We start from the raw sequence: 27,362 nt of genomic DNA on the forward strand, positions 1-27,362 counted from the left end.
CTACACAACTAAATATATGTAAAATTATAATACGTATTACAAAAAAACTTTTGTTTTTAAATTAGATTTTATATATTCTACTACTACTCCATATATATGATATGAATGATATGATTACTATATTCATATATATTACTTCAATTTATTTTATGTATCAATGATGATTGTTTGAAAATTTAATATTGTTTGTTCAGTAGAACAGCTTATAACCAACTTAAAAATATTAAGCCTTATTATAATTAAATTAAAATCATGATGTTATGTAGCCGAAATTGAACATGTAAAGTGATTTAAAGTATTAGGGATATATACTAAAATATTAGGGACCACTACATCAGTTTTACCAGTCTAAGAAAATATAATCTAATTTAAAAATAATATCTATTTCTATAATTGTAAAGATTTGTTTTATACATGATATTACATATTATATAGTAAAATCATATACAAAAGTATACCATTTCATTTAATAATGATGAAACAAAAAGTCGACATACAGCATAAGAAGCAAAAAGTTGAAAGTTAAACTTTGAATTTTACTTACCTCCAAACTTTTCAAAGGAGGTACGTCAAACGGAACGGCTTATTATTACGTATGAAAAACGACTCTATGTTCACTAGCAAAAGCCTTATGTTATTAAGATAGTGGCCTTCAAACTTAACGAAAAAATGGGACTATGATGTAGATATGCTCGTAAAAGGTTATATTATGTTGCTAAACACACATTAAAATCGTTTGATATATTTAACCAATAATAAGACTTTTAGTGAAAAAAATGTAAATAATATCCTGTTTATCTTATTTAACCTAGTGAACCGTTGTTGAATAAATAAGTTATGTGTGTACTAAGTTTGTGACAGTAATAGGAAGTTTAGTTTCAATGTTATTCGCAAATCGCAGTTTACTTAGTCATGCGCACGATCATAATCTAATATAATAAAATCAAATAAATATTCCTCGTGGTATTAAATTTCAATTATTCAAGTTTTTAACTGATAACTTTCGAGAATCCAAGTTTTATTTAATTACGAAACATAAACTGTCAATTGATGACATAATGTAATAATTGCGGCAAATTCAACAAGCGCGTTTTTGATAACGTTATTTATTGATCTGACTCATAGTCGGTAAGTATTACTTAGTCATAGTATCAACCAGTTTTGTTTCTGTATAAAACGTAATACTTTAACGACAATATATATAAATGTAAGTAGATGCTATTCATATTTATTACTTTATGCCATTTAAAACCTTAAGATTTTTATAAGATCTGCAACTTAAATTGGTTTTTTTTATTTTGACATAAAAAAAATATTATTATTATTTTTTATTTACTTCTATAATTTGTATGATTTGTACCTTCCTATGATAAGTGCAGAAACGCCAAATTGTCGCTTTTAATTTTTAACGTCTTTTATAAAATGATAATGACCCACTTGTATTAAGAACGATATTACAATGAATGAACGAACTTCTGTAAATTAATTCCATTTGTAAGATTTATGTTTATCATTTGCGATTTACGCCGGGATGAGTACGGAATACCATGATGTTTTATTAAAGGCAAAACAGTTTACGGTACCTAATAATTTTTCATTTGGTGAAAAAAAAAATACATGTCATATCATCAAATAATGTATTATTATTTCTTGTCCGATGTAGGTATCAAACAAATAAATTATTATTATTATACACTGTATAAGACGAAAAAAATCTATTATAGAGTAGGCTCTATCATCGAAATTTTTCCTACTTTTTTTATCAAGTACTTTAGAAAGAAAAAATATATATTGGCTATAGTAATCTGTTTAGGATAGAGCTGACTCTATCATCGATTTTTTCCGATTTGTACAGGTTATCAAGGTTATAATATCAAAAGATATATAAAATATATATCTATGATATTAAGATGTCACTCACCAAAACTTTCTTTCAATATTATATTTCATTTTATTTGTAACGGTTTCATATAAGTCTGTTCTGTTTCACTAATGATGTTTCATTCAAATAAACAAGATTTTAAATGCAGAAATAGAATCCTAAACTGTTATTAGATTGTTTTACGAGCAGTGAACATCGAATAAAAGCAATGCTACTCATTTCGTAACATGTAGAACATGCGTTTTTTTTTATTGAAGATAGTTTTGAATGAAACCCAGTTTATATAAAAAAAAATATTTCTAAATATTATGTTTTCACATTCATAAAAATATAATATAAATCTTCTGAAATCTCATGATAATAAATAGAAAGATTGATTAATAAAGAAAATGTTTATAAATAAGATCATTAAAAGTCTAACGATTTGAAGATACTTTTTTTTTATTATTCAAGTATAATAAGAGTAACTTTAAAAAACCCGATGTGCACAAACGTAACTCTCCGGAATATATCGCTTTGAAACTGATGTATATGAATTGTAATAGATCTTCGAACAACATGGAGTATGTCGAACGGATTTATTGGACTGAATCCTGTTACATAGAAACAAATCGCCTATAGAGGGATGATACCAAAAGGTTAGACGGACGATCACAGTCGGGAATAGCTCTATAATAATTATGAATAGAAATATTTTGAGCCCCTTGAGGTCGAAAAAGCGGGAACTTTCAGAGATGACTCAAAAACATTTTTAATTTTTTCTAAATTATTTGCATGCCAGGGGTAGCTAGGATTGCAATTGGGGCCCAGTTGACAATCGCCACCTTGACACCAGTTTATTATTTTATCGTCACTGGGTGGTAGGGTTTTGTGCAAGCTCGTTTGGACAGGTACCACCCATTCATCTTATATTCCTCCGCCAAGCCGCAATACTTATTATGTTGCGTTACGGTTTGAAGGGTGTGTGGGCCAGTGTTATAAGCACAAGAGACATAAAACCTCAGTTTCCAAGGTCGGTGGCGCATTGGCGATATAAGGAATTTGTTATGTTTTGGTGGAGCCTTGGGCCATGGGCCTTTGCCGTTCTGCCTAAATATGTATATGTGAGCAGATATATATATATATATATATACAAAATTTTATGCATACTTTATACCTATAAATCTAACAGTTTAGCTTGAATATTAATTTTAAGAAAATTTGTGGAGGCTAAACGCCTATCAACGAATCTAAAGAAATAGCCTTTTTAACTCGTAAAAAATTATACTTGTCTGATAATCTTAAACTTAGCAAAATAAATATATATATTAAAAAATAATAAAATAATGAATAAAGTATTCCTCTTTCTACTACATGGCTAAAATATAATACAATAAAAATGCAAACAAACATAACAATTCTATACGATGGTTAAACCATTGGTCAGAATATTTTCAAAACATATATAGAGATTAAACACTCAGAGAATGTGTCCATAAATTTATAGACATTTATGTACCTGTGTACATATAAAATACCTTAGAAAAAGTCATTGTTATTAAATTATATTTTACGCCAAGTGAAGTAGAAGAGCTAGCTAGTAAGTAAGTCATAAGTAAAAAATAACTGAGTGCCTACAGCTTGTGATATTAAATAGTACGTATTTTAGGATTTAATTAATTTGATCTTAATAATTAAGAAGCATTGTATATATTTCTAGGTTAAATTGGTTTTATAGGTGACGATCCTCGTCGAAACCAATTAAAACCCTAAAGTTCATGCCAAACTGATAACCGATAAGCTAATGTTGCTGTTTATCATGTGTGATGTCATCGTTTTATAATACACAGAAACGATCGATTTTTCAAGATAAAATGTATCATCTGTGTTATTTCAAGAACTAAGATGCTACATCAAAAACTTTTGAATAGTTTATTGTGAAAAAAGAATTACATATTTAGATTATATATTTATTTTACGGGAAGATTGCATTATTTTGAGATTGATTTCAAGCAATCATAATATCTTTAATCTTCAAGAGATTAAAGATAAAAAATGTGAAATAAAAAAAAATCAATAAACACCTTTTCTCATTTTTAACTCCATTTGTGATTCCACCTGTTTTTAATTTATATTTCTATTTAATTAATAATTAACACTCGATTTGAGTTTTTTTCGGGTGCTGAATTAGAATGCCAAATTATATTCTGCTTTTCACGTACATTTATATGGGTTTACAAGAAAAATATAATACGAAAGATATCTTAAATACAAACACTCCAGTTTTTTACGAATTTTATTTGGAATTACCTACTTACGCATAAGAATTAAAAATAGTGACAGTGTTAATGCACGATAATGTAGAATGCTAGCTGTTTTTTGCTCGATGAATCGGAATTTTATTTTTTATTTTTCGTTTTTGTAAATTTTTTTTTTTTTTCTGTGGTTTTCTTTATTTCTGCTGGTGGTGTACAATAAAGTATATTTCATCATTTTGATTATCTAGGCGAAAATGTGTTCGAAACATTTTTGCACAATATCCAGTAGGCCCAAGCATTCCAAATGAAAACGGCACAATGATAGAATTTGGAATTAGAGACGAATATTTGTACTGTTTGTTCACTTCAGCTTTTTCCGACGTGGCTCTGGCCTATCACTTGTTTTCCCGACATGAGACGGGATCTATGTATCAAAGCATAACAATCTGCCGATATTGTTAAAAAATATTTAGAACTGTGTCTAGGGCTTCATCAAAACTTGTTCCACGATAAACACAATATGTATTTTTATGCAAAATGCTAGTTGGCACTTATTAAAATTTACAATTTTGTTGCCGAACCTTAGTAAATATTAGCATTTAAAATATATGTGATTTAATAAATTGTCTTTAAATTTTTAATTTTATTTGCTTCCAATAGTTCTATCATTTTAGTAAGTCTAACTTAAATTTTAAAATAAAAATTGTTGCATGAAGGAAATTAAAACTTAACTAGGGAATTAAAAGCATTAAGTTTCTGCTGCACTTCGGGCCTCGTAAGAAAGATACTAGCAGAAATTATTGCTGCTTTACAATTGTTACGTCTAAAACGAACATATATTTGTTTAAATTTTGTCTAGTGTCATGAGTGTAAGTGATGATTCAAATTCTAATCGACGAATAGAGTGAATTACAATAGAACAGTTATAACCGTTTTTTTTATGAAAATCTTATAAGAGTTAAAATTACCTTACCATAAAACAACAATAAGTGATACCACCTACACGCTTGCAAAACTCCTTGAGAATGGTGACGTAGTCATCATACCTATTTAACCCATAACAAATTTCCTTGAATTGGAAAGTTGGATCTGGAAAAGGATAGATTTTTTCTGAAAGGATTCCGTTTTATCCTTAAGTGCAGCGAGAATTTAGCTTAATAATTTCATCGGCTTGCTTTATTTTCAAAATTTGTGTCTAGGATGTATCTAGGGAATCTATTTTGTATTAATTTGATCAATAATGAGCAATTTTGGTTTTATCGTCGTTTATATAAAACAGAAATTTATACAAAACGTTAAATTTTCCCAGTCTGAATTACTTACTAGTAAGACATACGTTAATTAAATTTGATGGGATCTATCTAGAGTAATACTCACTTCCCAAAGAATCATTTTTAAAATAACTTTTATTTTGTTACCAATAAATTTAAAAATTTAATCGAAATGGTTTTAATTAGGAATTTTACTAGTACGTCAGAAATAAGTACGGTTGTATAAACTAACCTAACCTAACAGATAGCTACGAGTAGTATTAATTTCTAAAAATTGGTACATCAGGGATATGTTATACAAGTAATATATATACAGCTACATAATTATTTAAATATGACATGGTTCTATAAATCAAATTGGTGTCAATTAAAAAATATATATAATATACTTAAAATATCTTACTAATAAAAAAAAAAAATCGTAAAATCTCAACAACATAATTTTGTATTTTTATATTTTTACCGAATTGAATAATAGATACTAGTATGTTCTCGGCAGTAGGTCTTTCAGTTGTAATCTTATCATTACATGCGCCATCTAAAATGTATTCACCACACCTTTAAAGTAGATAACATTTCATTCTATCATACGTGCATTTGTTCGCATAGATTACGCACATTATTAAACTTTTTAGAAATTAAAATTATATTTTGTAAAATAATAAATTAAATTATTATAGACCACGCAATATTTTGGATGATGTGTTTTTTTTCTATAACTTAGATCATGTCTAGTTTTATTTCATTTTTATTATTTTTTCCATTGTTTTTGTAAGTCCTATCTGGTAATATTTAAATAATTAATTTATCGTACAAATATTTGTTTTGTATTTTTTAGTAAAACAGTTATGTTTCTGTAACATAATTTGCGAAATAGTTGGTAACTTTTGTTATTTAGATGTTACCAATGTAATATTCTTTACTGTTTCAGGTACACTGGACTTAATATTATACAAATAACACATAATGTCAGAGAATAATAAGAAAAGAGGAAGTAGTTTCCGCAAAATGTTTCCAAGTTTATTTTTTTCAAATAAAAGTAAAGAAAAGACTACGATAAAACATTCCAATCCTAAAATGAACACTGAATGTAGCACAAGCCGTAGTAATCACTATCAAACTCATCAAACATTTACAAGGTACGACAACCAGACGGAAAGACCACAAGAACACGACGAAAGAATTTATGAAAATCTTTCAACAACATCGTTTGTTCCGAATGTAAATAATTCCAGTAGTGTTGACAACAGTGTTCTAAGTAATCATTCTTCTAGCAGCACTTTGGTGTCGGAAAATGTTAGGAATGTGAAGCAGCAAAATATAGCTTTACTAAATGAAAATGAAACTGATGATATAAAATACATGGCAAGACCACAGGTTCCGCCAAAGCCTCAAAACGAAATATATTCTTCACAATATAAAATACCTTACCCAGATGTATATTATCACTCCCTTGAAAAACTGACGGATAAAATATCACCTTTGGATGAAATTGAAATTTATAGAGCAACAAAAGCACACGCGCATCCAGCATCTGTAGGAGCAGAAATTAAAAAAGTCAGTACGAAATTCTTGATATCCCCGAAAAAAGAAGCGGATGTGCGTATGATTCAGCCAATAAGAGCTCGAAGTCTTTCACCGGATAAGGAAAAACCTAAAAATATCGAGAAAAGTCTCCCAGTTTCTAAAACAGAAAGATTTCTCGAAAAACCTTACAATTATTCAGCACCAACGTCTCCTGTAGCTATCGGTCATAAAATTCCGAATATGCCTACAACTGTTTCGCCCTACGAGCATGTTAGAAAAACTATGATTGAAGCGGAAGAAAAAAGAAACTCTATAAATAGGTCACATTTACGTTACAAATTTACACCACCCATATCACAAAGATCCTCTTCCAGCATACCTAAATCTCCTTCACTATCGAAAGAAAAAGTTAAAATAGAGGATTTAATAAAGAAAGAAAATACTCGACAAAAAGTGGAGGCCTTTTATTGGCAAAAAATAAAGGAACTGAAACAGAGAGAAGATGAATATCTTTTGAGGCAATCATTGAATAGTTCGATGAAAGGACCTAAAATATACAACAGGACTTACTCCAATTCAAACTGTAGTACTCCTAATTCGCTTGTTGTTGATTCCAGAAGTTGTAGTTTACCACGAGGATCGGATATAAATTGTGCCTCTCATCAGGGTGTATATGGCACCTCGCCATTTATAAGAGGAGCTCCAGAACGGAGAACTGATTCGTATATTAATAATCGGTCTGTTTATTCGGGAACCGATGATGTTTACAGACATCCTGAAAAGTTGATTGAAAATACAAACGTAGATTTTAGGTTGCCTAATCAAAAACAAAATATCAATACAGTTTCGTCGAAACGAATAAGTGCCGATAGACAAAATTATGTAATTACTCATGTAAATAAAAATGTTCGTAAAAGTGAACCATTTAGGGTAAAATTGGATTTTGGGAGAAATCATTTGAACAATCCACCTCAACCACCATTGCGTACAACAAGTGTAACAAGTTCTGATAGTAATTACAGGTTAATTGATAACAATAAAACTACTTTTAATTCTAAAAGTGCTATACGATCATTGTGTTCGGAATCGGAAAGTGGCTCTGAAGCTGGAGAAATTCAAAAAATAATGGAGAGTCGTGCTCAAAAAGGTAAGACAGCGCAAATTATATTTTGTAAATTATTAACAAAATTATATTTATTATATTATATTGTGATTGATAAAATCGAATACTTATTCTAAGTATGAATTAGTAGCAGTCACTGTACCTATGATACCTATGATAATATATATATTTATCACATTTAAAAATCGAATAAATTTATTACTAACAGACAATATGTATTTTCCCATTTGTATTACAATCCTTTATGAAACATGTTTGGCTGGAACCACTAATTAGAAAGACACCATTAATTGTGCTCAAAGATGCGTGACTATTTATATTGACACAATGAAATAATAACGTTGGCTTCATTTTCATGTCATTTCGATGTTCGCCATTGTTTTATTACGTTTTTAATATTATCTTTATTTTATCACGTCTGTGTACAGACTGCATATATTATGTATAGGATTTTCATTTATTATCAGAGCTTTGTTTTATCTGATGCTTGTATTGGCTTTGCATCGTAAGTGCACTCGCAAATGACGCATGAAGGATTGTAAAACATTAAATTTAAAAAATCTCTTTTCTCTTAATTATCCATTGCTTGCAATTTAATTGATTTTTTAAATCAAGATTACAAACGAGCAAATATTGGCTACATGAAAATGAGCTTTGCATTTATATTTGAAAGAAATCTCTAGATATTGGCAATGCAAAAAAGTTACACTTCTTAAAACAATATGTATGAATTAAATATAATGTAATTGGTATTTATTTTCATTTTCATTTATTAGTCATTAGTGATATTTTTTGTTTTGATATCGTGGACTCAATTACGTACAACATACGTACCTACGTACTATTTTCAGATTTATCTAAATGTAGTAAATAAAGACCAAAATCATTGTATACATCTTATTGAAGGATGCACTTACGAACACTATTACACTGTCATTTTACATGATTATTTTCAATGTATATATATAAAAAAGTATTATATAGAAAATCAAATAAAATATCTACTAAATAAGTCTGGACGTCGCACGCGACAGCAACCTTTAAATTTTGTATCTCTTTCTTGCATTAAACCAATATGAATTGTATATATAACTTGCACAATTATGTATATTGAATTTCTTAAAAAAATGAATACAACTTCTTCAAAAAGTTTTTATATCCGATAATCATCGTCTCATCGAAATAAAATGTTATTTAACTTGAATAGAACCGACATAAACACGGTTCTCTATCTCTACTCTCAAATACAGTTCTCATGTGTGTTATGTTGAATAGGACTTTTTAGACAGTAAATTACGGACACATAGAACTTTAATAAGCATTTTATAATATAAATATGTTAAATAGCTAACATAGTACAAGTAATAAAGGTACTATATTTATGTAATCATTAATCACGATTGGTCGAAATGACTGAACCTTATGAATGATTGACCCTTAATTTTGTATAAACAAAATCCGACAGTATTTTTTGTGTAAGCCTATCAATTGATATAAGTATCATTTTCGAAAAAAAAACAACGATATAGTGAGATTTTTTCGCAATAATAATTATTATATACATATTGCATACTTTTATATAATGAAGAATTTTATTTTAAGAGTAATAAATTATATATAAAAGAATTCGTTCCTCTAGCATAAAGTCAAATAAACTAAAAAGGTTTTAATCTTTACTATAATATATCAAAGAACGTTTTTTTTTGTCTGTGTCGAATGTGTTCTAAAATCCGCATAAATTTAAACTTTGTACAATTGGTTTTGACAGTTGCTGAAAGTTTTCTGGCAATCTACCATAAACGTACAGTATCTGATATCGACAGTAGTATCTGATAAAAGTATAAAAAAAAAACATTACAGCGCACGCGGGATTTATATTATTTTAAATAAAATTAATTGCTTTATGTTTAATTGAATTCGTATTCGCAATACAAACAGTTTAAAAAGTTTTGTAAGATTATCCTGACTTGCTACTAAGTTCGTCGAAATTTTTCGTTTGTTAACAGTTGAAATTTTAATTACATATCGTGAAGTTGAAACTCAGGAAATGAAGGGGTTGAAGTATTTATATTGTTCATTTTATCAAATTCTAAAAATATTTTTAAATAAATTATTGATATAAATAATTAATTGATATAAATTGAAATAACGTAAATAACAAATCGGATTAGAAATTTAATATTTTTATAATCCAATCATTCTATGGTGAGGTTGTATATTAATACCAAAAATACTGACGGCGAACATTCAAGCTCATATTATGAAAAAAGTTATATCTCTAGAGAAACTTTCAAAGCTGAGAACGCTTCAAAAAACATTGTGACCAACGGTTGGCCACTAAGTATACGCACACTTGTTTAGCGAGTGTCGAGCGTAGCTGTCACAACACCAAGGTAAAAAAGTTGGCAGATATATAAATAATCTAAGGTTTATATCTCGAACGAGAACGGGGACAACAAAGGTATCCAGTTTAGTGTTAAAAATTGTGCGATAAGATTCATTCGCATAATTGTATAATATAAAATATTACAAAATATTGTTATACATATACCTAGAAACAAAATATTATTATTTCATTCTACGGAAAACCAAATCACGAAATAAAATTAAAGTTTAAAATATGTGTTATAAGTTTGTAAACATAAAATAATTTACGAGCTCGTAATTATTATTTGGAAGAGAATTTTAGTGTCGTTATATTGGTTCAATATCTAAACAGAAATTGTATGTATTATAATTTTTAATAGTGTTATTTATTAATGGATCTAATTTCGGAAGGATTATCTAAAATAAAAAGGATTATAAAGGATATAAATAATAAGGATTAATAAGATTCATAGTACACGGTCTATTGAACATAACGGCTATTGATGGAATTACGTGCGAGCGTTTAACTAAGTGAGGATATTAGAAAATTAGATTTCCCAAAATGCAGAGAGCTGTACTTAATGAATAATGCATGACCTATTAAATTAAATGATTCGGGATATTACATAGTTTATTTTTTTAACAGTTACCTTTGAAAGAGTTTCGTCTAAAGGCAGTAATAAAACGATGTTCCTAAAGATTTTTCATATAATTTTATAATAAAATGATATCTTATACTCGATGCTATATTAGAGAAAATATTTTAAGTGAATTATTTTCCTGCCTTAACGAGTATCTGTCGACATTCACGTTAACAGATTAAAAATATAGAATATTATAATGTATAATATACTCGTTAGTAATATTATAAAATATTTTGTACAACATCTAATATTAAGTATTATTTATTATGTTCTGATCGAGTTTTGAACTTGGTAGAAAGCACTTTCCACGCAGAAAATATCTACCACCACTAATTTGTAGTTTACAGTAACATAATATAATTATTAATTAAATCTATACTAATATTACACATGCGGAAGTGCCAAACCAATTTGATGAAATATGTTTCGAAGCAAGCTTGAACCCCAAGGAAAGACATAGAATATTTTTTATACCCGACACCTGATGGCTAACCGATAAAATGTAAGCGAAGTCGACTACCCTCAGGTAGTGTTTAATAAACTCGATAAATTCAAAGTTTTTTTAATAACAGTTACTCAAATCAGATTCTGTACAAATATGTTATACTAAGTTATTTCCTTTTCTTACAATTTTATTTTATCCTTAGTGTATATTTATGTAAATGTTTTTCTTTTGAATTCATTCTGAAAAAATAAATAAATTTATAGAACGCAATATCTTACCGAAATTTTTACTTATTCTAACATTCTTGTCTCAACAAACTTGAAAGTCTCAGCAATTGTTATTTCTTCTTTCACTTTAGCCAGTAATTGCTTTGTTCCTCGTTGCCGGCGATGCAAACTTCGTCTGGACGTCCCAGATAAAACATCTACATTTCACGAACTAGCCAGTTTCTTTATTTGATGTTTGCAGTGCATGAACTAGTTTAGTCAAAAGGCATGACTTATTTTGTTTTATAAATTTACTCTGAATTGAGTGCTAAGTTCTTTCGTCATTAAGTCATTTCAAATGCTGATTTTTTACATTTTAAATTATACCGACGAGAATAATATATATTTGCTTAACGTATTACTAAAGTTGTCTTTTAAATGTTTTCGAGGCAGGATCGTTCAACCGTTGGATTTAATGAACTTTATCTACGTCGACCTATTTCCCGGTATCATGTTACTTTGCCCTTTTAAACTTGGGCGCTGTAAATGTGCTACTATTAAAGACAGGGGACAGGGCCAGGGAAGTTCTCGATTCTATTTCGATCCAACTTAGACAATTAATCACAAAAATAAACCTCAGCTTAATTATAAGTGATAGTCAATTCTGATTATTCATATCGGTTACGATACGATTCCCATTATTTTTCGATTCGATTTCGACCGAATCGCAACTGGATTGTTTTGTGAGTAGACTAGAAAACCGGCAAGAATTAAGTTTCGATTCGTTTGCGATAGTGTCAATTTCTAAGTAGGATTGGTGCCCAGTTTACGATATACAAAAGTAATTAGTTTTTTTTTAATTTGCAATTACTTTGACGTGCAATCATAAAATATTTTTCATTATCGAACTGTAGCCAAACAATTAATTACCTTTGGTTAATATTTTGTTAAAAATATGTAAGTTTTATTTCTTACTATTTATCGCTTGCGGCTTCCTTCCTGTTTTAGTGGTTGGGCGTCAATGTTTAGGAAAAAATAAGTCTTTGTCATTCCTTGGAGTTCAAGCATCCCTCATAACAAATTTCATCGAAGTCGGTTCAGTGGTTTGGCTGTGAACAGACGTAGTTACTTTCGAATTCATAATATTAGTATAGACAATAATGCAAATAAATATTCAATATTTAAATCAACAGCTGAAGTATTTACAATGGTTTTATTACAATTTAAATGAATAAACTCATATCTCGTACAGATGGTGCAAAATGGAGAGATAAGCTCTTTACTTTATATAGTTTATATAGTTTATGTACTTTATATAGTTTATGGTAACATTATCTACTGGCTTACTTTAATCCATTTAACATCAATTCTACAAAGTTCGTGCGCCTCGTTATGCGAATCTCAACTTTATTCTGTAATAATAAAAGTTACGTAAAAGTGAGAGTCTCTCAATGTCCTACTGGACTTTGAGAGACTCTCACTTTTGAGTAGAAGGTTTCGAAGCCTTTTCAAATCGCGCTGCAGCATTGCGGGGCGGTGATTACAAATGTGGATTTTCAACCGAATTAAACTGGTTGTTTCACGATGTTTTCCTTTAATACAATTAAATCAATGGTGCATGAACAGGTTTGAACCAGTTAACGTATTCTTAACACTAGTCTCTCGTCATCTCGGATGGTAATAATGTGAATGATTTAAAATATAGATATTATACCGTGTACAAGATAGCTCGATCTTTGAAAAATCCTTATTAAAGATCATTGTTAAGTTATTGTTACGAACGGGGGTCCTTTTGGTTGGGGTCTCTTTGGCTAGTGGTTGGGGTCTCTTCAGCTGGTATAACACTTTTTAAAAAATAAGTTAAAAAAAAATTGAATTCTAATTTGAATTAGGCATTCCATCGTTTCATCGAATGTTATATTTTCTGTTTCTCATCACTAGCCCGTCTGTCAAAAAGATCAAGTTGACTTGAACAGGGTATGGTTTTTTAAGTTCTATATTTCGGTCGAAGGTTTCACATTTCAGCTTCGTCTAAAATTGGTTGATGTTTAAAACAGAAATCCGTAAAATAGAACTTTTTTTTTAATAAAAAAAATACAATATCATATAATATGTTTTTGCTACATTTTTCCTCGCATGATGAATTGACATGATTCATAATGCGTTTGGTCTTCTCTAATCACTAACCCATAAAAGTATTATTATATTTAATTTCAGCGTCTTACTCAATTGTAACTCTTGTTAATTTTGGTTCGCTTTCAATGACAATTTCACTAAACTCACTGTAACGATGTTCTTTTACCCGACTTACAGTAGAGTGGACTGGCAGAAATCGTCGTAAAAGGAAAAAGCACTATGCGCCCCTCCCCTCTCTTTTAAAAACGGTTTCAATTGAACAAACTTTTTTGTAATTTTTTGAATTCACATAGGATCTTTAATAACGATGTTATTTACTGTCATTTAATTTCCTTTAACGTTGTTAATTAATTTCATTGTGTCTATTATTTAATGAATAATAAATAGTGAGAGGAACTTCGTTGCTACCCGGTGTCCCACGACATCTCTCGTATTTTGTTGTTTTCGAAAGTTTGCTAAACAGTAGAAACGTACAAAGTGTGTTGAGTTGAACTGTTCTGCAAAGAATATTTAACTATTTAAATATTTTAATTTTGGACTAATGTTTTTAATTAAGCATCTCAGCATTATAGGGATGAATATTTTCAATAAGACAATAAACGGTGTAGATAGAAGGTTATATTACTTTATCATTGTGAATTTTATTTACGAGAATTGATTATAGAAACGTCCTCCTAAGAGGTATTGAAGAATAAGAATCACTTTGGATAATTAGCTTTGAAGCTGTTCCAGTTCTCGTTGAGAGTCTGGGCGGTAGTCGATGTTACGCAATCATAATGGATGAATTGACTTATCTGACAAATAATTCAGCGTAGATACAGCACGATACGGTAAATGATCACTCATTGTCATTCGCTTTTCAATATTTATAAAGTTGTAAAATTTTTTTCAATGCTCAAATAATAATTCTCCGAAAATACACATGATCGATTACCTGCCGCCATAACAGCCTGTGAAGGTTCGGTTAGTGAATGTGCTGCAATCATTTACATGCATTTACTTTCCTACTATTTAGAGACAAGTACAGCATGTGGTTAGCATGTGGTACATTATTTGTATGTTGGGTTTTGAGTAGGAGAGTAGAGTTCGAATCACATTTGTTTTTGAACCACGCAGTTTTATACTTTTTAAACGACCCCGGTAATAGGTAGGTGTTTGTGATACAGAAACCGACGCCGTGTCTTGCCGGATACTAGTGCGATATATTCTACAAACATAAGTCCTAAACTTTATAATATTATTAGAATTAGTAGGTATTCCAATAAACATTGTACAATTCGTATAATCTTTGCCATGTGGTACCGGGGGAGTACAATAGAGGTACTTCACCTCAAACGACTAAGAGTTTTTCTTTTATAAGTGCTTCCATCAAACGAGCACGTAAGAGCCTTAATCGTCCGGCAAGGAAACAATCCAACGAATGTTGAATTGAAGTTTGTCAATTTTATGTAGCTCACATACTGGACCAGTTTTATTGTGCGGTTTCTATATTAAAGATACGATTATTTTTACTTACGGGTGGTAAAATATACGAGGTTCGATTCGAAGAGAGAGAGAGAGAGATATATATAAAAAAGTTTCGTATGACGTATAAGTTAAAAAAAAAAACGACATTAACAGTTCGCAACTAAAAAGGTGCGGTCACTGTTGTTTAATAAGGCTTCGTTAAATGTAAAAAAAAACATAATTAAAAAAATAAATAAAAAATATCTCATTGTTATATTTAAAAAGAGAAAAAAAAACGACCAAATATTTAACGTTTTTTTTACGCTTGACTCTCACTGTAACTTACTTGTGTACAAATTCTTGATAAGTTAGTTAATGTGCCAAGTTCTTGAAAACAATTCAGAGAGAGCTCAAGTTGTAGTTCTAAATAAACCCATCTATTGGACAACTTATAGATACAGTTATCCTCTGTATCTCCATCTGTATCAAAGTTTGAAAAAACATTCGATATGGTTTTTCCATTTTTGGAGTGTAATTTATTTTAAACTACCAGTTGCTCGTGGCTTTGCTCGCGTGGAAGTTGAATACATATATAGATTAACTTAAAATATTACTTTAATTTAAGGCCTCGTTGTATTGGTGTATATTTCATTTCACGTTTTTAACTTAAAAAATGACAGATTTCCATATAAACTTGCAACATTTATTTCACCTCACCTCATTCCTATCTACTCATTTTTAATCAGTATTCCAAAAAATAAAGTTTCATGTATCTAACTTGAAAAATTACGGACTTCCATACAAATTTTCAAACCCCATTTCACTCCTTAGGGGTAAATTTTCAAAATCCCTTCCTCAATGAAAAATGTAGTTTACTCAGTAAAACCAGTAAAACAATCCTATTCACCACACGGCCCTAACTTTAATAGTTTATCCTCGGCGATGATGAATCAGTCAGTCAGGACATGTTATTTTATATATATAGATTGATGTGCCTAATTGGGTGGAAATGTCTTGCCGATTTCGTTCTAACTGTGCGGTACATATAATAGTGCACAAACATATGTCTAAGCATACAAAGATGCACTATATATCATTATATCATATCTACATCATTCTCGTAATACAACGGGACGCCAATCCGACACGATTTTAGTGAGTTTACGCAGGACGGCTTTACGTTCTGGGAGTATAGACATATACTCCCGTGTCTCGGAATCGTATAACACGTACTTTTTCTTCAAATATTTAATATTTACTTCTCAATTAATCTCTTTTAGATAATTTTTTTCTATGTAATATTAAAAGTTTTTTTAGTTAATTTCTTTACGAAAACACTACTGTTTCTTGGTAAATTTCATGATTCTAGGTCAGATAAATGGCTTGGTTTCCCAAAGGGAATTTTCGGGAAATGTGACATGCATGGCCAAATCTTTTGATAGCTTAGAGAATTGATTTTTTCACAACTCCAGGATACCGCAGGCCTCAGTGTTTGGCATTAATTTCAACTTTATCGCGTTCAGGAGAAAAAGGGCCTTGACGGACAGACAGATGGATAACGAAGCGATCTTACAAGGTTTCCTTTTATCCTTAAGACGACCTCCGTGGTCGAGTAGTATGTACACCGGTTTTCATGGGTACGCCACTCCGAGGTCCCGGGTTCGATTCCCGGCCGAGGCGATGTAGAAAAAGTTCATTAGTTTTCTATGTTGTCTTAAGTCTGGGTGTATGTGGTGCCGTCGTTACTTCTGATTTTCCATAACACAAGTGCTTTGGCTACTTACATTGGGATCAGAGTAATGTATGTGATGTTGTCCAATATTTATTTATTTATTTATTTATTTTTAAGAGGTACGGAACTCTAAAAAAGAGAAAAATTCATAACATCAAATGGAGTAGGTATACTTTCGTTGTTAAAAATTATTAATAATCCTTATTAATATAAATAAATAATATAGATAGTCATTTCATTTCAGCGCCAATGTCTATAGGTGACAGTGACCACTTACCATCAGGTGGCGCATTTGCTCGTCCGCCAACCTATATCTTAAGTCAATTTGAAATTTTATGATGATAAATGTTGCTTTTTAAATTATGAAATTTTATAAATATTACAAGATATATAAATAAACCTGTGAAAATTATCGCAAGGCTTGTTAAACGAATGGCGAATACATCGATTGATTTTTTATAATGATCTCATTACAATTTATCTTGGTATGCCTATTTTAGGATTTAAAACAAAAAAATATCTTGAGTTTTATATAATTCATGAATGTATCATGTACCATGTAGCTATTGTATTCGGTATTACGAAGGCAGATATAAATAAATTATAGAAAAATAATAATTAATAAATAAAAATTAAAAAAAAATGGAAAAATAGATGTTAATAAATTAAAAAATAATAATAATAATAAAAACAAATAAAATAGGTCAGTATAAAGCTTAACACATAAATAATGAATAGTAAATAATTGAAGAAAATAAAAAAAAATAAATGCAATGTAAAACAAACCTTCGACGAGTTAATTCTCTGAAAATGGTCTAGATCAACATGTGCTTCACAGTAGATTACTCCATTTGCCGGTTTCCATAAGTGGAGATAATTAAATACACGTAAATCATAAATCAACGACTTAATTGTACACTCGTTTCAAATACACTATATAAATAAATTTACTATAAAATATTTTTAAAAAAAATTGCATGTAGGGCGTTGTGGAAGCCTGTGTATATTCTCTCGTTTGAAGGGTATAAGGTGTAATTACAGGTACACGGAGCATTACATCTTAGTTCCCAAGGTTGGCAAAGCAGGGGCAATGTAAGGAATGGTTAATATTTCTAATTGTCAATGTCTGTAGGCAGAGAGCACTTGCGCACTTTATATATTTTATAAAAAAATATCTAATTTACAAGTAACAACAAAGATGAAATGTGGCAATATAGCCGATTAAGAAACATTATTGCAGCATTTCCGCGTTAAATCGCAATTCCGATAATCGCAATTGCGAAAACTATAACTTTATAAAGCCTCACCAGTGATAAAATGCCGAAGATTCTTTGTTTTTGCATTTTAATTAATATTTCATTTCAAGCGCAAACTTGTTTAAATTGGAGGTGAGAAATCGCTTTAAAACATTAAAATTGTCTGAAAATAATAGAAGAAAATCACAAAAAAAAAAAAACTGGATTGCGAAATTATAAATTGATATATTATTCTGTTTAAATGTTAAATTAAAGAGAGTCTGTCGCTAATTCTTCTCCGGTCAGAGGTATTAATTTCGGAACCGGTGATAGATTTTCGACTATCAATAAGCAAGTACTTACTAACAATATTGAATAAAGATTTTTGACTCTAGTCCTGGATTGCCGGACATATTATTTCTTTATTTATTATCTCTGCTGTAGATGTATTCGCTCACGAATGCGCACATTAACAACCTGTAAATTTCCCACTGCTGGGCTAAAGCCTCCTCTCCCTTTGAGGAGAAGGTTTGGAGCATGTTCCACCACGCTGCTCCAATGCGGATTGGTGGAATACACATGTGGCAATATTTCGTTGAAATTAGACACATGCAGGTTTCCTCGCGATGTTTTCCTTCACCGCCGAGCAAGAGATGAATTATAAACACAAATTAAGCACATGAAAATTCAGTGGTGCTTGCCTGGGTTTGAAACCGAAATCATCGGTTAAGATGTACGCGTTCTAACCACTGGGCCATCTCGGCTCTCTCACGAATACGCGCCCCTCATAAAAACGAATAGTTACGATCGTGCTTACAATATGTCTTACGAGAGACGATTTAGGGGAAATACAGAAGAAAAACAAATTAGATAATATACACTAACAAATAATTATTAAGCTCGTTTTAGTAGAACGTCGATAGATTAACATAGGCGCCTTAAGATTAAATCAAAAATTGTAATTGTACCTTCAGAAGTGGTTTATTTAAATTCCTACTCATTTTTTATTGCTAGCAAATGTCCGTCTTATAATATGCATACGTTTATTTTCACGTGACGTTTGTTTCATTACGTAAATTTTTAAATCGAATTTCGATTCCAATGTCGATCGTAATCTGGTAATTAGTAGGATAAAATTAGTTTTACAAATGATTTGTTTTTGAATTCACACTTACGATATGTGTGACAAAGGACACGAAAGCTAATGTATGGATTTCTTAAAATCCACCTATTTTAATAACTCGCACATGGCCTGGGAAGTTATTAGAATGGCGTGGCGTTTAACTCACTTACTAATACCACATTTTAATGCGGTATTTCCAAATAGGAAGGTGATAAAAATCTTTCTTATTTTATACTTCTCATTAAAACAAATTAAAACTATTCATTTTCCAAACCTTTCCCTCCCTCTCGTTCGTGCATCTCGTGATAAGCGATCGTCAATTACGAGGAAGCATTTTTGAGTTCGCGGAATGGCTGGGTTGAAGTGGGGTGAAAGTTCTCTTTGAGGGCTTATCGTGCTCAGTGCCTCCTCATTATTTTTTATAATTATTATAATTATCATATAAACATTATTTTATAAATTATCAAATAAAATTTTTAGTATGTGAAGTTTTGTAACGACCGCTTGCTAACGATCGAAATGACGTGATGACGTAACTTAATTGGCCCGAAAGTGGAAATATGACAAAAAAATGCCTTGCGAAGCTTCTCTAAGCAGGACAGATAATGACTTGAACATAAACGAGGGCCGGACGGTCGATAATCCGAGTACTTCGGAAGTTATACATAAAGGAAAAATATTGGATGTGATGCTCGGCTTAGTAAGAACTTAGAAAAATTATTGGAGTATTTGATACGAATATTTCCAAAATTTTCATTTTTCCTATCGATTACAAATTGAGAATATACGTAAGTTAAGAATATGTATAAAATCGCATAATACCTGTAAAATCGTATAAAAGAGGTTTTACTTAAACCTCTTTTTTTCGGAAAAACATATTCTACAATAGTCCATGCCTTCGGGTTACGTATTTTGATATGCCAGAATGATTTTATGACAGCGTCACAATTTAAATTTTAGAATTATTGGTGACTAGTAAGTACTAATAGGACTCTTCAACAGTGAACCTGGGACGAACAAATTCTTAATTTTGTCCGAACATAGTTAGTTGGGTCGCTAGTACCAGGATATTTCAATAAACCCACGAGAAAATAAATTCGTGTAACGGTACGTAAAATGTGCTGATCACTGTAGAGACAGGCGTATTGATCGCTGTGCGCGATATGATCGAATTAAAGTTAGTTTATATCTCATTATTCAAATTATAAACAAAAAAATTATCTGAAGATTAAAATGAAGCTGACATTAGAGAGTGATTCATTCCGTGGATTATTTTAAATAGAACGTTTTAAATATGAATGACAAAGATTAGAGTTACTTTTGACTAATGTCTTATTATAGGATGATTATATTCTAGCGCCTATATACTTATTATTGCCGTGTATCGGTTTGAAGGGTGAGTGAGCCAGTGTAACACGAGGACATAACATTTTAGTTCCCCAGGTTGGAGGCGTATTGGCAATATAAGGAACGTTTCATATTCTATGTGCGATGATCAGGTAGACCATTTTCACGTGCACATACCTTTTTACCTTGATCTTTTACGTAACAGAAGATCTCATGCTCAATAAATTAAGACGCAATTGCAACATCGTTTATAGGTTGCGTTTGTTTTGACCGAAAACTCTTTTTCCAATTTTTATCTCTATCAATTTATGTCGTACACATTGGCGACACACGAAAAAGCAATCAATGTTTTAAATACACATATTTATAGAATTGTAATGAATGTACTGATGTGTTTCTGTACATATTTTAACGGAATAACGTTAAAATCAAATCAAAATGTACTTTAATCACGAAGGCTCACTAGCATTTACAAGCACTATTGAATCATCATTACACAAGATAAAATTAAATTTGAAGTTCGAAGAGAATCGGCTAGAAAATCTGTGATTACATTTTCCATCAATATAATCATAAATTACGTACGTTTGTTAGTTGAATAACATAAATTCCTTTGATAAATGTTAAATGTAAATTATTATAAATTAATAATTAATTTTATTTGAAACTTTTATATTGCTAGCTACTAAAATACTTTATGTTATGTTTTGTATACAAAATTTATAATTACGTTTTATATTGAATTTGACTTCAATTGTTGAACGTATACGAAGATGGCTGTTATACCGTCTTCGACTTTAAATTCATCGAAATAAGGTTCTCAAAACGATTTTATAAAATGTATTAGAGTATTTTATTGGACAAAGATATTTGCAATTCTGCATAAACGGAATAATTGCTAATGCTAAATATGGACGGATAAAGATATCATTCTATTGCTCTTTGCTCTGAGAAAAGATTAAAATTCTTGTACAATTGTTTATGTTTTTTGTCTTCATGACCACTATGTTTAATTTATTACTCAAATAGTTTATTAAGACGCAATGAACCAACTCAATAAACACAACTATTCCAGAAAAGGATTGATACAAGTTAATAATATTGTCTTTAAATAAATGCCGGCGCTTTTATTTATATACGTTCTTTGTACTTTTATTCATGGAATTAAAATTTCTGAACCAGCGAGTTTAAGTCAAAAGTGTTTTACACCGAAGAAACTTACACAATCCAATTAGAAATTTTGAAGTGAGAAATTGTTTTAATATAAAATGAGTACTTTATTTTTACTAATTGGAAATTAACTTGATAAAATACTAATTGCATTAAGCTTCCTATCTAAATTTTCTTTAAGTGTTATTCGACTGAGCCCTATGTTACCTTTAAAATATATAATTTTGTTTAATTTGAGTCGCTGCACGTAAACCACTAAGTAAATATCCTAGGGTTCGTTAGAGACTTACTATGTTTTCAGGGGAAGGTTACAGTTTGTTTTGCCATACTGTTCATCTGGTGTTGGTATTTTTATCACCGCTGATATGAGATGAATCAAAAACCTAAATAAAGAGTATGATATCGCCTCTTTCAGAAAATATTTCCTACAATTATTCGAATCGAACTGACTATAGTTGCTTAGTGCAATTGGAATCATCTCGACGTAATTTTACTTGTATTACTACTAGTAGTAGTAGAACTATTGTGTAACAACAAACTCAAAAATTATGAGCCTGAAAAGTCAGAATATGATATGCGATATTGACAATTTTAATTATATATATAAAATTGATATCAAAATGGTGTAAGTCGGATTTCAAAGTTGATGAGTGAGATACGAAGTGAATACTTAAAGAATAGCAATACTGTTACTTATTTTATGGACAAAGGATAAATATGTACATTTTATTACGTTAAATATTGCAGACAGAGCTTTGCTGTTAGTTACAAAAGAAAGTCCGCGACTTACTTTGTCTCTTGAAATGTTTGATCAACCGTGCTGTGACTGATCAAACGTTTTTTAACCGACTTCAAAAAGGGGAAGGTTTTTCAATTGGTCTATATAAATGAAGTATATATATATATATATATATACATATATTTATAAACATAATTATGTTAGTGTATATCTTTTTCCTTTATGAATCAATTTTCATGATTCGTTTTGTTAGTTGGGTTTCAGTTCTCGGACCTATCTGAGCAAACTAAAGTTTATTAATAATAATTGTATATTGTTTTATTAATAATAATAGTGCAAGTATGCACTAAAATATAATTCAATGCAGATGTTGAGATTCAATCTCAATTGAAATTCCATTGGATTTATATTAATTGAAAAGATGTGTTAAATTAAACCACTACAATGGAATCGGCGTGAAAGGAAGCTGCATTTAATCTCGCCTTTCAATAAAGGGTAATTTTCTTTTGCTTACTCTACTTTTAACTGATATTTTTTTTATATCAGGCTTCTTTAATCTTTCTTCTTCTCAATTGCAATAATGTTTTCGTTCGATCGTCACATTATCGTTAAATAGCTGCGCCGTGGATTAATGACTTGATTTTTAAAATTTTTTTTTTTTCAAAATCTTTAAATTGCCACCTACTTCTTAAGTGTATAATGTTCCTCGTGTTTTTAAGTTTTCTGACAGTATCACCTTTTTAACCGAAATACATAAAAAGCAAAGTATCGATGTTTAGCGGTTGGATAACTAATTAGTGTATGTTATCGTTGATAGACGTTCAAATAATAATCGTTATTCATTCATTCATAAGGTATATATGTAAAGTTTACAATTGTTATATATTAATTAATAAATTATACAATGTCACAAAAATAAGGATAAGAATATGGATTTTATTTAAAATACCTTATTTTCTTTTCTCAGAATATTATACAAATATGATTCAGTGTACAATGAAACATTGTAATAAATATATTTAAACTATAAAACAGTATTGTTAGATATCCCATACTTATTAATTACAAATTATAAAAAAATATAAAAGTTCATTAAACATACACACATCCTATCGCTGATCACTAGAATGTCAGTCGACTGACGCGCTTTCTTGAACGAAGACTCCGCCTTCAAACAAATAAAATGCCATCACGAGGTGTGTTGAGCGCCTCGCAGTCAATGGCAGCTTTAAGAAGAAGAAACCCGTCACATGTGTTTCTTCTTCTAATAGCTTCCCTCGAAAGCAGGCTGTCTTCAAACGACTGTACTCCTTGCATTCTTAAAATTGAGCATTATCTACAAAATTATAATAGTAAAAACAATGTTAATCTAACAAAAGGACTTTTATCCTAAACATATGAATAATAAAATATAATTACAAAATGACAAAGTTCACTAAATACGGTCACCCATCTTATCGCCGATAGTCAGAATATATCAGTCAACCGATGCACTTTCTTGAACGAAAAGCAGCCACAACTCTGCCTCCCAACATCTTGCCAATAATACACTATCACGACGTACGTTGTCTAGCGCCTCGCAATCAAATGAAGTTACAAGAAGAACAAACCCGCTGCATGTGTTTCTTCTTCTAATAACCTCCCTCGAAAGCGGGACATCTTCGTCCGCTCGATCTTGACTGAATACCGTCTCATATTCTAAAAGGTTTACTTTATCTACAATATTACAAATTCAGTGGTTACAATCAATTTTAATCTAAACTTAATAAATACCATTATCTAATACAAAATAATTCAAAATTATAACAGTAAATTACAATTTCAAAATATGTCCACACATCCTATCGCTGATCACTAGAATGTCAGTCGACTGACGCGCTTTCTTGAACGAAGAGAAGCCGCGACTGCGCCTTCAACCAACAAAACGCCATCACGACGTGTGATGAGCGCCTCGCAGTCAATGGAGGACATAAGAAGAAGGAACCTCCTACATGTGTTTCCTCTTCTAATAACCTCCCTCGAAAGCGGGCAGTCTTCTAATGCCTGTACTCCTTGCATTCTTAAAATTTAGCATCATCTACAAAATTATAATCGAACAATCGATGTTAATCTAACAAAAGTACTTTTATCCTAAACATATGAATAATGAAATATAATTACAAAATGACAAAGTTCACTAAATACGGTCACCCATCTTATCGCCGATAGTCAGAATATATCAGTCAACCGATGCACTTTCTTGAACGAAAAGCAGCCACAACTCTGCCTCCCAACATCTTGCCAACAATACACTATCACGACGTACGTTGTTTAGCGCCACGCAATCAAAGACGGCTACGAGAAAATGAAACCCACTACATGTGTTTCCTCCTCTCGTAACCTCCCTCGAAAGCGGGCAGTCCTCGCACGCCTGTATTCCTTCTTGCATTCGTAAAATTGAGCATTATCTACAAAATTATAATTGTAAAAACAATGTTAATCTAACAAAAGGACTTTTATCCTAAACATATGAATAATAAAATATGATTACAAAATGACAAAGTTCACTAAATACGGTCACCCATCTTATCGCCGATAGTCAGAATATATCAGTCAACCGATGCACTTTCTTGAACGAAAAGCAGCCACAACTCTGCCTCCCAACATCTTGCCAACAATACACTATCACGACGTACGTTGTCTAGCGCCTCGCAATCAAATGAAGTTACAAGAAGAACAAACCCGCTGCATGTGTTTCTTCTTCTAATAACCTCCCTCGAAAGCGGGACATCTTCGTCCGCTCGATCTTGACTGAATACCGTCTCATATTCTAAAAGGTTTACTTTATCTACAATATTACAAATTCAGTGGTTACAATCAATTTTAATCTAAACTTAATAAATACCATTATCTAATACAAAATAATTCAAAATTATAACAGTAAATTACAATTTCAAAATATGTCCACACATCCTATCGCTGATCACTAGAATGTCAGTCGACTGACGCGCTTTCTTGAACGAAGAGAAGCCGCGACTGCGCCTTCAACCAACAAAACGCCATCACGACGTGTGATGAGCGCCTCGCAGTCAATGGAGGACATAAGAAGAAGGAACCTCCTACATGTGTTTCCTCTTCTAATAACCTCCCTCGAAAGCGGGCAGTCTTCTAATGCCTGTACTCCTTGCATTCTTAAAATTTAGCATCATCTACAAAATTATAATCGAACAATCGATGTTAATCTAACAAAAGTACTTTTATCCTAAACATATGAATAATAAAATATAATTACAAAATGACAAATTTCACTAAATACGGTCACCCATCTTATCGCCGATAGTCAGAATATATCAGTCAACCGATGCACTTTCTTGAACGAAAAGCAGCCACAACTCTGCCTCCCAACATCTTGCCAACAATACACTATCACGACGTACGTTGTCTAGCGCCTCGCAATCAAAGGAGATTACAAGAAGAGCAAACCCGCTGCATGTGTTTCTTCTTCTAATAACCTCCCTCGAAAGCGGGACATCTTCGTCCGCTCGATCTTGACTGTATTCCGTTTTGCATTATAGAAGGTGAACATCATCTACAATATTACAAATGAAAAATCAATGATCTTGTAACATAAGTAGATACTATTATCCTACAGATATAAATAAAAAAATTATAACAATGAAACACCAAAGTTTACAAAACATGTCCACACATCCTATCGCTGATCACTAGAATGTCAGTCGACGGACGCGCTTTCTTGAACGAAGACTCCGCCTTCAAACAAATAAAACGCCATCAGGAGGTGTGTTGAGCACCTCGCAATCAATGGCAGCTATAAGAAGAAGAAACCCTCTACAAGTGTTTTTTCTTCTAATAACTTCCCTCGAAAGCGAGGCATCGCTTGATCTAGGCTGTATTCCGTTGCGCATCCTAAAAGGCTAGCTCTAACTGCAAAACCATAATTTGTTTGTTTGTGTATGTGCGTGAATGTGTTTGTGTGTGTGACATAACTTATTCTCAAAACTTCGTTCTCGCCTCGCCGTCAAGGGAAACTAAAAGAAGATGAAACCCGCCACATGTGTTTCCTCTTCTTATAACCTCCCTCGAAAACGAAGCATCTTCAATAGTTTGAACTTGACTGCATTCCATAGCGCATGCTTAAAAGTTAGCATCATATATAAAATAACAGATACAATATCAATGATATAATCGTACAAGAGATACAAGATACTAGTATCCAAAACACACTAATTAAATGAAATATTAATAAAATACCAAAGTTAACAAAATACGTCCATCCATTCTATTGCTAACCAGCGGAAAAGTGAGTAGACCGACTCGCTTTCTTAAACAAAGAGCGGTAAACAGCTTTGCCCTCATACATCGCACCGACAAAACGCCATCGCGAGGTGTGTTTAGCGCGTTGTGGTTAAGTAAGGCTACAAGGAGAAGAAACCCGCCACATGTGTTTCTTCCGCTAATAACCGCCCTCGAAAGCGAGGTATCCTCGATCGCCTTATCTTGAGTATATTCCGTCTCGAAATAAATGATCATAATATAACAAAAATTGATACTACTTCAATATACATATTAAAATTAACAAACACAAACTACCGTCTACCCATCTTATCACTAACTACAACAATATAAAGCTTTATGAATACCAACATAACATTAGTAGATTAGTAGCAGCCACATCAGTTTCAGAAAGAGAAACCGCTATTAAATAATTGTCAAACTATTTGTGTATTTTCGT

At 31.1% G+C, this 27,362-nt stretch overlaps 1 protein-coding gene across 12 annotated transcripts in view; it reads left to right on the forward strand.

Annotated features, from left to right (window-relative positions):
* Window positions 1-671: 671 nt before the first annotated feature.
* The window catches only part of LOC113404162 (coiled-coil domain-containing protein AGAP005037), a 229,925-nt gene continuing 203,234 nt past the window's right edge, over window positions 672-27,362 (forward strand). For 9 of the 12 annotated variants that reach the window (XM_064220511.1, XM_064220515.1, XM_064220519.1 and 6 more), the window contains exons 1-2: window positions 672-1,128; window positions 6,322-8,064. In XM_064220511.1, coding sequence (XP_064076581.1) covers window positions 6,357-8,064 — 1,708 coding nt within the window. In that variant the 5' untranslated portion in view covers window positions 672-1,128; window positions 6,322-6,356. The remainder of the gene's footprint in view (window positions 1,129-6,321; window positions 8,065-27,362) is intronic. The other 3 variants (XR_010309905.1, XM_064220517.1, XM_064220521.1) reach the window with 1 other exon arrangement.

This window comes from Vanessa tameamea, chromosome Z (genome assembly GCF_037043105.1).
Source record: "Vanessa tameamea isolate UH-Manoa-2023 chromosome Z, ilVanTame1 primary haplotype, whole genome shotgun sequence".
NCBI classification, from domain to species: domain Eukaryota; kingdom Metazoa; phylum Arthropoda; class Insecta; order Lepidoptera; family Nymphalidae; genus Vanessa; species Vanessa tameamea.